The sequence below is a fragment of the Coenobita brevimanus genome, chromosome 92, assembly GCF_032717465.1.
Source record: "Coenobita brevimanus isolate Jiangsu-jjx chromosome 92, ASM3271746v2, whole genome shotgun sequence".
NCBI classification, from domain to species: domain Eukaryota; kingdom Metazoa; phylum Arthropoda; class Malacostraca; order Decapoda; family Coenobitidae; genus Coenobita; species Coenobita brevimanus.
Genome location: NC_137045.1, coordinates 13,049,193 through 13,062,198, shown reverse-complemented (window position 1 = coordinate 13,062,198; position 13,006 = coordinate 13,049,193). Strand labels below are relative to the sequence as shown.

Here is a 13,006-nt window from a genome sequence, read left to right as displayed (position 1 = left end):
TGTCCTGCACCCCAGCTGTCTAACTAACTCTCCACTAGTTACTTCTGCCGTTGACACATCTCCTTTCATTTCACCTTTGCAGAACTCTTGTCTTTCCTTCTCCACGTATTACCTGCTCTCTCCTCCCGAAACCTAGCTGATCGGGATTACTGACAGCAACCCTGTTTGTGTATCCATTGGCTTTTTCTATAATCATTTTCAAGTCAGAAGTGGCTGCTGCGTGAACGTACACAGGATCATTTAGCCTCATATTTATTCTGGAACTTGGATGCTTGAGTTCTTGTGGAATTACTGGGTGACTAGTGACCGCTCCCACAGATACAGACCCTGATATTTTAGCTTTTATTTACTGCTTCCACAGTCACCTTTGGCCATGACGTTGGTGAGTGCACGAGCCATTTGTATGAGTACTGTAAGAAAAGTTACCATGAAATCTTTAGTAAGTTCCATATATCCCCATTGAAGCTTACCATGTTAGGGCTTATTTTCGCCTAGATGCAGAAGAGTCAGCTACGAAAGCGGCCTTAATACTTCCCTAGCTGAGAACTCTTTGACCATGCAGCCCCAAGTACTAAAGTTTATTCTATTAGCTTTAAAGCATTCATTCGTTTCTCAGACCCTCATGCTATGCCTTACTAATGCCTAAGTATCCTTACTCTCCCCTGCTGATGCCAAAAATCGTTGCTCTACCTTAATAATAAAAAAAAGCCTTGTTCCACACTACTAATAAAAAAAATCCTTGCTCTGCTCAATTGATGCCAAGAAAAAAAAAAAAACTTGCTCTACCTTACTAGCAACAATAAGCCTTGCTTCACCATACCAGTGCCAAAAATTCTTGCTCTACCTTTCTGAGTAGAAAATAATCCATGCTTTAGCGCTGTTCATCACAAGAAGTTTGCCTCCAGAAGTTACCCATTAACTTAACCGTAAAGTATGTGCACGTATGCCTGTGTCCGGCATTGTGCTAAATCTCTTAAAAAAAAAAAAATTGTTGTAAGTTCAGTGATCCTTCCAGTTCATGCCTTTACCATTCTTTCTGGCACCCGGCCAAAGACATTTCTAGCTTCAGTCCTTTTATTATCCATTTCCTTTCATAGTTTCCACTCGTCTGTACAATGGAGTCATTTTCATTTTGTTTGGTTATTACTGAAACAGGATCTTGGTCAGTTTTGGGGAGAGTTATCGTAGTGAAAGAGTTAGATATAACTTGCAATATCGCTTTCTGTACGATGCTGTCATTTATTTATTTTTTATTGACATATATTTACTTGTGTATTTATTTATGTATTATGTTTTCTTGCCACAATTATACGTTTTTATTTTGCCTGTAGGTGACCATTCATAAAGAAGAAGTTAATTATCACCTAAGCCTTGACATTTTAATTAACTGCCCTCCTGCGAATCTCACTAATAGGATTTCATATATATAATCACCTAAAATTTATGGGTTTAATTTATTCTCGGTGCCCCCAGAGAATTATATTTAACTTGGAAAAATTTCTCTTTTGGAGAGATCAAGGAAGGATGTATCTAACTCCCCTAGTTTTCAGCATCTTAAAAAAAAAAAAAAAAAAATGGCAAGAATAGTGTAAAGAAACCGCCATTGCAGTTAAAAGTGTAATTTATCCCATGTGAATCAGAGTAATAAGATTTCGTGTGTAAAAGATGAATAAAAATACAAAAAGAATGGAATAATATTAATAAGGGTTTTATACTTATGAAGTGACCTGTGATGCTGGTTAATTGAATGAGTGAGCAGAGAGGCTTAGTGATTGATGTGGCTTGGTATTTTTGGACAACGAGTGTGTGGATGTGTATTTGTGTAGGTGTGGAGTGTGTAGGATGTATGCATGTATTTATGTATGTGTGTGTGTGTGTGTGTGTGTGTGTGTGTGTGTGTGTGTGTGTGTGTGTGTGTTTAGATAGATAGATAGATAGATATGGATGAATGAATGAACAGATTCAGTTCAGTTCGCCAAAGGGTACTGAAAAGATTAGAGAAGCAGACAGATTAGTTTTAAAAATACAAAAATGTTATCTGTCTTTGGCGTTACTGACTGATAAGGAAAGCCCCCAAAACATTTCTTCAGACCATGGTACCCAACCGTCCAAATATGTTGTAAGTATTTTCAGTTGTGGATATCGAACAAACAGGCTGGTAAAGGGGATCTAGCCCAAGTCTTATGGTCATCCCCCTGCTCCTGTTTTGTCCCCTTCCCTCCCCTTTCCCCCTCTCTTTTTCCCCACTTCTCCACCCTTCTGCTCACCTCGTCAACGTCCTCCTTCTTCCCCCCATCTTCTTTTCCCCCTTCCTCTTTCCCTGCTTTTCTTGCGCCATTCTCTCTCCCATTTCCTTTTCTCCCTTTTCCTATAATCTCCTCCTCTTTTCCTGTTCCGTCTTCATTTCCTCTCTCCCTCTTCCCATGCCTCCTCCTCATCTCCCTTCCCCCTCTCTCTGCCTCTCGCTCCCCCTCTCATCGTCTTCCCTCTCTTCCCCTCGTTTTCCCTCTTCCTGTCCTCCTTTCCTCTTGTAGGGTTTCTTTCAGCGCCACGTTCTCCTTCCAAGAATTTGACTGATTACTTGGAGAGGCTAGTTCTTGTGCTGCAGCCTTGAGTGAGCGCAAAAGCAAAAGTGCAGATTTTACCCAACTTCATGTGAAACCGACAAAACATTGATATGGATCCGACAAGTATGGCCACACGTCAGATAAAAAAAAATGAAAGAAAACACACACACACACACACACACACACACACACACACACACACACACACACACACACACACACACACACACACACACACATGCGCGCGCGCGCTTACACAAACACCCACATACACTGAAAGAGAGAGAGAGAGAGAGAGAGAGAGAGAGAGAGAGAGAGAGAGAACAGCAGGAGTTGAAGTTAGCTATGCAGTGGCAAAAATAGAAAACCATTTGAGATAGTGTGAAGAAAGTTTATTGCCAGTGTAACCCCTGACTTTTGATGTCTTTCTTGTTGACACTGAAGATGGTAGGTCAAAGGTCACAACTGTAGGATCAAAAGTTGCATTACTTTATCTACATGTCAAAGTTTTGGATGTTACAGTTGCACTTGGAAGGTTCTTTACCGTGTCTTTATATAACGAGGGAATATTATGGCATCTGGCTAAACTAATCTGTAATGTTTATACAGGTTGGAAGGGTAGGAATATCTCTTTGTAATTTAAGGGTCTCAGAAATGGAGTGGGATTTTTTTACTACAACAACACCAATAAATCCCAAGAACGAAGCATGATTTATTTATTTATTATGTATCTAGAGGCATTTCAAACTATGTGGATAAGATTTAGCCTTCATGAACCCCTTCATTACCAGCGTTCTCTCCTAAACTGAACCTCGCCATAATTCTAGAGGTCTTCCTTAAGTCTAATGAAGACAGATAATAAGAAAGGCGTCATGGTGGTAAAGGAATTAATGAATACTGCTTCCAAATCTTTCACAGCAATATGTTGCTTTTAAAACTGAAAATAAAAAATGTACTGCGTCCATGTGCTGAAGTGGTTATTCCCATTAGGGCATTTTCATTTTATATTTCATTTCTTTATTCATTTGATTTATTTTAGTTCCATTACATAAAGCCCGGTGGTGCGGTGAGGTCAGTGAAAGTTCTCAATACCCAGGCAAGTTCGGGAAGTCTGGAGAGAGAGAGAGAGAGAGAGAGAGAGAGAGAGAGAGAGAGAGAGAGGATGTAGATGTGTGACGGAGGTAGGCAGGGAATCACTTGGTATTCAGCACCCGTTCTTCACACTCCCCACACTTTTCCATTTTAAAGTAGTTTTCTAGGCATTTTTTCTCTCCCTGGTTCGCTCATCCGTTTTTCACGATGATGACAGGCGCGTACAGCGAGAGGGGGAGGGGGAGAGGAGTGGGGGAGAGAGGGGAGAGTGGAGAGAGGTAAAGTTGGAAGAGAGGCCGAAGGATGGTGAATGTTGAATGGAAAGTGAAATAAAAAGGAAGGAGAGGAGATGGGGAGAATAGGGAGATAGAGAAAAGAGAGAGAGAGAGAGAGAGAGAGAGAGAGAATGGAAAGTGAAGAGGTGGAGAGATACGGAGGAGGGGGAGAGATGGAGGGATGGAAGGGGAGAAAGGAGGGAAGAAGAGGGAGGAGAGAGGGGAGAAGTAGAGAGCGACGATAAAAGAGAGAGGGAGGACAGAGGGCGGAAGAAAAAATGTAGCAGAGAGAGAGAGAGAGAGAGAGAGAGAGAGAATATTTTAGAATTAGATGATCGAAAGAAAAAATATAGATAAGACTGACTGACTGACTGGCTGACTGACACACTCACTCACTCACTCACTCACTCACTCATCCTTCCCCCCCCCCACACACACACTCACCCCCAGAAATACACAGACAGACAGACAGACAGACAGACAGACACACACACACACACACACACACACACACACACACACACACACACACACACACACACACACACACACACACACACACACACACACACACACACACACAATTTTTTTAAAACGAAAAAAATAGCAAGCGATAAAAGAGGAACTATGAAAAAATCTGATTAAAAAGTGGTGTAGGGAAGGAAAGTTAATCATATCCCACCATTTTGGATTTTCGTCCATATTCAGAGAGGAAGGTGGGGGGGGGGATTTTTTGTGAATGGGATTTGGCATGATATTCGAAAATGTTTTGTCTCGGGGAAAAAAAAAAATTTGGGTATTTATTTAGTTGTGGTGGTGAATAACTGGGTACTCTGATTGCGTGTGTGTGTGTGTGTGTGTGTGTGTGTGTGATTCTTGTCGTCCCGTTTAAGATAGTTTGAACAAGATTTGGTTGATACTAATATTAGATGATGATGATGATGATGATGATGATGATGATGATGATGATGATTATTTCCTTTTCACAATTATTTTCCTTCGTCATTTACACATTCCCTTATTATTGTCTCGTTCTTTCCATCTTTCACAATATTTAACTGACTACAATGTTTTTCTTCCTGCATCTCTCTCTCTCTCTCTCTCTCTCTCTCTCTCTCTCTCTCTCTCTCTCGTATTCTGTTCTTTTCTCCTTTTTCTTGCCTCCCCTTCGAGCTCTCAAAGTTTTCAGTTTCTCTCCTCTTTCTCCCTCCCTTTCTTTTTCACTTTCTTTTAGCTTTCACTAGTTTTCCCTTCTCCCTTTCTCGTATCTCTTCTAATCTTCCATTTATCTCTCCTTTGTTTTACTCTCTCTTTCACACACACACACACACACACACACACACACACACACACACACACACACACACACACACACACACACACACACACACACACCTACCCAATTAGGATTTTCGGATTGGAAGGCATATCTCATTCTCCATAACGACTCTACCCTCCATCTCTCCTCCCTTCAGTTTCACCCAGGCGTTTCACTAACCCTTTCACAGGCTTATGTAGGGGGCACTGAAACTAATCTGAGCTGGAGATTAAATTGAAACGTTGACCAGACCCACAAGAGTCCTTTTACCCTGACGTGGCCCAGGTTTTTGTCCTTCCTCTGCTGTTGTCATTATCATCATCATCGGGTGTGTGGGACCCTGCTTTAGGAAATGGTAGGAGTATGAGAATGTCAGCAGAGTGTCCAGGTAAATAGGCTGTGAATTTATTTATTAGCTACTCACTAGACTCACCAAATCATTTCAGTATCCGGTACGATGAAGTCTCGTTTTAGTGTATTCTTGCTACATCCTGACTATTTCGTTTAGCCTAGGAAGGACCTATCGTATTGTAGGGGTTATGAGGACAATATCAGATACTGTACGTACAGCTCGAGATGTGTCACACAAGCTGAATGAATAAAGACGTCATCACACTGAAGGGGTTGGAGCGCAGTGATTAAAGAAAACATACCTTCACTGCATTCAAGTCTCTCCAACAACTTTTTAGGAGTGGAGACTCCCCCATCGGCTGTATTTATGACAGTGGAATGAAGATGTTATTTATTTATTTTTTTTTAACACAAACTTGGCCCAGATTCTCATTTTTTGCAGCATATTTCACAGAGGTCAGTGACAGAAAAAGACATTGCTACGGCTCTTCATCCTTTCCATAGCACTTTTTCGTGACTGCCATCATAATCTAGTGTTAATATATTGTTACGGCTCAGCATTTAAGTAGGAGAGATGGCAATTTCAGGCAAAGTTAGAGTAAAATGACTTGCATTCATCAAAGAGGTGTGCGGCTTGTCAAGGTGAATTACTTTCGTTTGACCAGGAGGCTCTCAGTCAGTTTTCATTTCCAGTGTGTTTCTGTGTACGATGTGTTAATAATCGTATATGTTTATTTTTGTAATCTGTGGCGGTATTACAGTCTTAAATTATATATATACAAGAGAGCAGTAAGATGCAGTATGAAAAATAAACCGATAAAGTAGTCATGATTAGCATGAAAGGGAGGAGGAAGGTGTAATAAGGAAAAGGAATCGCCATAGAAGAGGTGCGAAGTTCCTAATCCAGTAAGACTACGACCCCAAGTGAACTAATTACTTACCCAGGGCGGGGGTGTGGTGGAGGAGGGTAAGCACCAGCAGGAGGCCGGTGGTGGGGGTCATGGTGGTGGTGGATGATACAGTAACTCCTTCCTTAGTGATACTGTTGGAAATGTGGGTCTTGGTTTAGTACTATTGTTGGAAATGTGGCTCTTGGTTTAGTACTGTTGTTGGAAATGTGATTCCTGGTTCAACACGCGCTGGAAAAATAGTCCTTCTTCAGCACTCTTACTGGAAATGTGGATCCTGGTATAGTACAATTGTTGGAAATGTGAGTCCCAGTTTAACGCTGTTGTTGGCAAAATGAGTCTTTCTCCAGCACTCTTCTTACATATACGGTTCCAGGTTTAGTACTTTTGATGGAAATGTGAGTCCCAGTTAAACACTTGTTGGAAAATGAGTCTGTTTTTTTTCAGCACCCTTTTTTGGAAATGTGGGTCTTTTTTAGGACGTTTGTTGGAAGAATGTGTCCTGTTAAGTACTGAATTTGGAAAGAGTAGTTCAGCTTCAGTACTGTAATAGGCTAAGAAACGCAGTACGATTCCTAATTAAAGGTGACGAAACGTGTGTCCTTTCCCCCGTCAGTGTGAGTTGGATTAATTAACGCGATTGCCAACACTAGAGTTTATTGCCGACAACAGGTGGAGTTTTCTTGTCGCACGAGATCGCCAAGCAAGTCTGTCCATAAAGCAGTTTATTTACCATTTATTCTCCTAAATATTCATGCCTCTGCATTTTTGGCATTAGATTACTAAGCGTATAAGATCGCAGATTATTATTTCTTAAAGTCTGTCATATTGTTCTGTATGATCACCTGTGCCTTGGACTCTGGGACATCATATCACACAGTTTATCACTTGTATCGTTATGTCCATTAAACGTCAACCGCAGACTTATCAAGGTCAGATCACAAAGTTTATTTTTAGTTCATATTACTGGCTCAGCAACATCAAACGACAGAGTAATTTACACGGCGTGTAAGTTATTATTGCATGATACCAAAACTCAGTATACTGGTTTCTATTGATTATCCTGTAACCTGACTAAGAACCATCACAGAGTCATTTTGTTATTATTGTCTGTCCTGTATACTAACTCAACCTCGTATCAAAGTATATTGTCGTAGTTCGATTTGTTTATCATGTGTAGTGAGCAGATACCATATTAGTTCGTAATGTTCATCAGACACTGAACGCCACAACAATATATATCAGTTCGTGCAGTTTGCGTGAGGTGGACAAAAACACTCCACGGACTCTAAGCTTACAGGGAAATGCAACATCATTAAGACAGCCGATAGCCACACCACAGAGATATGACTGTAAGGAAGCGTGTTATCAGTTCGTATAGTGGGCGTAAAATAGTCGAAAAAACACCACGATGATTAAAATTGTGCAGATGTTTACAGTAAGTTCGTACAATCAGCTTAAGATAACCGAAAACCACACCAGAAGTTACGATTGTCTGGATGTTTACGGAGACGAGGAGGGCAGGAGCAGCGGGCCAGGAGTCAGAGAGGGAGCACTGACACACACCCTCCCATCTTGGCGTCACCACCAGCACTGAGGCGGCCAGTTTGTGTGTGTTGTGGGGGGCAGGGAGGGGAAGGGAGAGGAACTGGAGGGAGGAGGGGTATTGCAAGACCATGGAGAAGGAAAGGAGAAAGGAAGGGAGAGAAACTGGAAGGAGGAGGGAGTATGCAAGACCATGAGGGACGGGAGGGACGGAGGAGCAGGGAGAAGAGTCACAACCTTATTCAATACCCATTCTCTGCCATGATTACTAGTGTATTCAACTTTTCTATTTGGTTCGTGCGAGACCATAGGGGTGGGCGTGGGGGTTAGAGTGCGTGGGAATTGGGGTGAATGGCGGGAGGAATAGGTGGAATGTGGGGTGAGTGGCGGGAGGAATAGGTGGAATGTGGGGTGGGTGGGGGGAGGAATAGGTGGAAAGCGGGGTAGGTGGGGGAAGGAATACTGTAGGAGTTCAGAGCCTTATTATTCATCCCTGCAACAAAGTGATGTCTCTTTGTATCTATTTTTTTTTTTTTTTTTTTTTACTGTCCGAGTATTTTAGTTATCTTAAAATGAAAATCAGTGACGGCTGTATCAAGACCATAGGAGGGGGTGGGGGAGGGATTCACATTTCCTGTTCTTAACACATCCACTGTAATGGCGACTTTCATATGCGTGTTCCAACTGACGCCAATTGACGGTTTTATTAAGCTCTAAGGAAGAAATGAGGTGGGGGCATAGTGGTGAAAGGACCGCTTGGGAAGGTTGTGATGGAGGTATATGGGAGTAAGGGAGGGATGAGTGAATGGAAAGGAAAGGGAGGGGACACTGCATGGAAAAAAAAAAAAAGGAGGGGGCACTGCATGGAAAGGAAAGGGAGGGGGAAGACACTGCTTGGATAGAAAGGGAAACAAGAGGGAGTCGCAGTCTTTTTCTTAACCCCTTCAGTATGATATCAGTTTATATCATTTCTTTCTTTTTCTTTGTTTTTACCAGTAGGGATTATATACAGCTTAAGATAATATACTGAAGGAGTTAATTGAAGGCTGAATCGGATGTTGGAGAGAGAGAGAGAGAGAGAGAGAGAGAGAGAGAGAGGGGAGAGAGAGAGAGTGCAACCTGACTCTCTTCGTGCTTTAAGTCTTAAGTACACGGTCCCAAGTACTTTCCCTGGCGAAGAGAGACGCTCATATAACTCCACCTGCCAATACCACGCATGGGTAACTCGACCGAACCTTAGGATATCTTAAAGCTTGAGCTGGCGTAAAGTTGCGTTGCTGAATGAAGTCTTAGGAGTTATTAGGGCTACATTACTTGAGGTCTTGCTTTGCATTTGGGGCAGGGGTCGTTGTCTTGTGTTGGCTGTTATTATTATTATTATTATTGTCATCATTCGAAGCAGCAGCAGTAGTAGTAGTCGTATTATTATTATTATTATTATTAGTAGTAGTAGTAGTAGTAGTAGTAGTATTTATCTTTTAACCTTTGATTGCTTAGATTTTTTTTCCCTCTGCTGAGTACGATTGTCTGTAGTTACCTGAGAAGGAACATAAATTCAAGTTTCGCAGTAAAAGGGTAGTATTAGGAGTTGCAACCTTAGGCACTGCTGAGCGTGAACTCGGTGGACTGCAGGCTTAAGTTGCCACTCTCCTGAATCTCATGATCCTTTCGGAGGAGAGGAAAGTCGTTGAGGGACGTTTGTATAATCAGGTAGTTGAGCCGCCCGTTTATACCGATGCCACCACATGAAGGCGGTCCTCTCCAGGTCATGAAAGGGCTGTCTGTTCTCCATTCCTCCTTATTCTTGTCACGTTTTCTTCTCTCCATCTCGTAATCTGTTACTCTCATTTCATTCCCTTCTTCCTCCTCTCGCCTTGTTTCCTCTTCTTCGTCTCCTTTCTTCTTGTCATACTTCACTTCTTCCTCTCCATTCCGTCTTTTCTTTTTTCTCTCTTCCTCCTCCTCCTCCTCCTCCTCCTTTCTTCATTCTCTCTCTTTTTCCTCCTCTTGTCTCAGTTACCTTTCCTCCTTTTTCATCTATCGCCTGTTTCTTTCCTCCTCCTCCTCCTCCTCATTCACTTTTCTCTTTGCTCCTCTTGTCTCAGACACGTTTCCTCCTTATACATCTATCGTCTGTTTCTCTTTTCCCTTTCCTTTCCTCCTCCTCTTCTTCCCCCTCCTCCTCCCCATAATCATCATCATCATCTTCTCTTTCCCCAACTCCTTTCTTCCCTCCTCCTCCTCCTCTCCTCCTCCCCTTCTTCGTCCCTGTGGCAACACGAATCACCCATTAAGCACTAAACTTGTGTCCTTGTGCTCCCGCGACCCCGATTAGCCAGAGTGGGGAGGAGGAGGAGGAAGAAGAAGAAGAAGAAGAAGAAGAAGAAATGGGGATGGAAAGGAGGAGGATTAGGAAGAATAAGAGGATAGAGAGCGGAGGAGGAGGAGGAGGAGGAGGAGGAGGAGGAGGAGGAGGACCTAAAACAAAAGGAAGAGGAAGAGAAAGAGGAAGCTGAGGTAAAAGGGAAGGAGAGAGAGAGAGAGAGAGAGAGAGAGAGTGGGGTGGGGAAGGAAATGGTTTATACCGACATTACGGAAGACCCATTGTCCCGCAGTAAACAGCGCCTGTCAAAGGGGTACAAAGGGTACAAGGGAAAACAAACAGCAACAGACCTGTTGATCTGTTCGAGGCTGTTTGGAAAGGGAACGTCTTGATTGCGAGAATAAGACAAAGATAGCAAAACGAAGGCTTTCCCCCGCCCACCAACTCTCCAGTCGATATTGTATATAATGAGTGAGAGGGAAGGTCATGCAGTACAGAAACAAGTTAGAATTCCAAGTTAGAATTCTTAGATAGATTCGGTCCCATATGAGGATTCTTCAAATCAAAGTTCTAAATAGTGTTCCGCTGGAGTAAAACACCGTACTAGTGAAAATACCTAGATGTGACTGACTGACTGGACCGCCATGTGAGACACTTCTTAATAAAAAAAAAAAAAAAAAAAAAAAAAAGGAAGTTTATGGGAAAGGACAAGAGGCCGTAATAATCAGTATAATGAATCATAAAAATGGAGGACACCTGTAATCAGGTGTATGGATTTTTATTTTTTCGTTTTCATGTTTTTCCTTCCTGTGTTCATCTTCTGTAGAAAGAATAATACTTTACCGACATTTGTGGAGAATAGATAGTAATATAACTGCCCTGAGTGCTGCAGTAATGTAGTTCATAAACACAGTACAGACCAATTTGCTCTTCATAAAGAAAAAAAGAAAGTGTGAGAAAAGGATAGCAAATGATAATTCCCTTCCTTCACTAACACTCCGAACCCTCTAGCAATCAGCAGTAGAGGAACATACTGTAGGTAGAAGCAGCACCCCGAGGGACTGAAATGTGCGAAGAAGTTGTATAATAGCGTCAGAAAGCAGTATTAAGACGTCACTAGTTCTGACTTATACTAGAAACGTACTTATAAGTCATGTTCTTATTCTCTCATGTTTTTAGCTACCTGTGTGCAAGTATCCTCACCCCATCCTTATGCGGGAAAAGGTGGTCGGGATGATGATGATGATGATGATAGATACTCACACATATACGTAGACACCTACTTACTCGTACAAATTTCTAGATATACATCAACATATATGCATGCACATTGATACAAATACGTACACTCATGTATAGACATATACATACACATATATACACAGACACATATACAGAGACACAGATTAACACATACACATAGACGCATACTCACAGACACGAACATACACACATAAATCCTACAAAGTAACCAGACAGCTTATTTATGCATTCAGTGCCAAGGCGTAAGGGAGGGAATGGAAGGAGGAAAGTGAAGAGGGAGGGAAGGAAGAGAAGGAAGAGGGAAGGAAATAAGAAAGAGAAGAGGGGAGGAAAGACGTTAAGGGGGAGAAGGAAGAGGGAAAGAGAATTTAAGGAAGAGGGAAGGAAAGAAGGTAAGGAAGGGAGATGGAAGGAAGGAGGAAATTTGGGAAGAAGGAAAAGAAAGAAAGGAAGGGAAAAGCAACGGTAGATGGAAGGAAAAGAAGAGATTAAAAGAAAAAAAAGAAGAAAGGTTTGAAAGAGGGAATAAATACTGATGGAGTAGAAAGGAAGAATTAAAAGAGGACGAGTGGAGAGAGGAGGAAGATAAAATACTGGAGGAGGCAACAGGATGAAGATACAGAGGAAGTTAATAAAGTAGAAGAAGGAAAGAAGGAAGCAAGGAAGGAAGGAGTCGGGTAGGAGGAAGACAGGATGGACGGAGTGAGGAAGGAGTTACGGGAGATTAAGGAAGTACTGAAGCTAATAGAAGTTCTGGAAAGGCTTAAGGAGAGAGAGAGAGAGAGAGAGAGAGCAATGGGAAGGACGGTGAATAGGTTGAAGAGGCTTTCATTCACTAGGTTACCATTTAAGACTCTCTCTCTCTCTCTCTCTCTCTCTCTCTCTCTCTTCCCGTCACTTACCATCCTTTTCACGCGTTCACCCTTTCTTCTCTCTCTCTCTCTCTCTCTCTCTCTCTCTCTCTCTCTCATTAGTTTTTTTCTCCCTTAAAACTTAACATCTTTTTTCTCTTTTATATTTTTACTTCACGTCATTTTTTATTATTATTTTCATTCCTTGCCTGTATCAAGAGTCTCCTTTCTCCATTCATTCCACTCTTTCTCGTTAGCTTTTCCTTCTTTCATATAATTTTTCAGAGTTCCTTCAATTGTTATTCTCCCATTCCCTTTTGTCTAGCTTTCTTTCTTCCCTCCTATGTACTTATCAATTATTCCTTTCACGCTGTCTCCTTTTCTTCTCTTCCTTCACAAGTTCTCTTTTACTTCTTTCAGGAGTCAGTCCTCTTTCAGGAGTCAGTCCTTCTCGCTCCTTGCTCTATTATTGTTTCATCTTTTCCAGTTCTTACGTTGTGCTTTCTGTGATCT

General features: G+C 41.9%; 1 protein-coding gene across 1 annotated transcript in view; it reads right to left on the bottom strand.

Annotated features, from left to right (window-relative positions):
• The window catches only part of LOC145412087 (hemicentin-2-like), a 58,185-nt gene extending 49,866 nt beyond the window's left edge, over positions 1-8,319 (bottom strand). Inside the window, exons 1-2 of the mRNA XM_080282003.1 lie at positions 8,306-8,319; positions 6,545-6,645 (exon numbers count right to left, since the gene is read on the bottom strand). Coding sequence (XP_080138129.1) covers positions 6,545-6,645; positions 8,306-8,319 — 115 coding nt within the window. The remainder of the gene's footprint in view (positions 1-6,544; positions 6,646-8,305) is intronic.
• Positions 8,320-13,006: the final 4,687 nt, after the last annotated feature.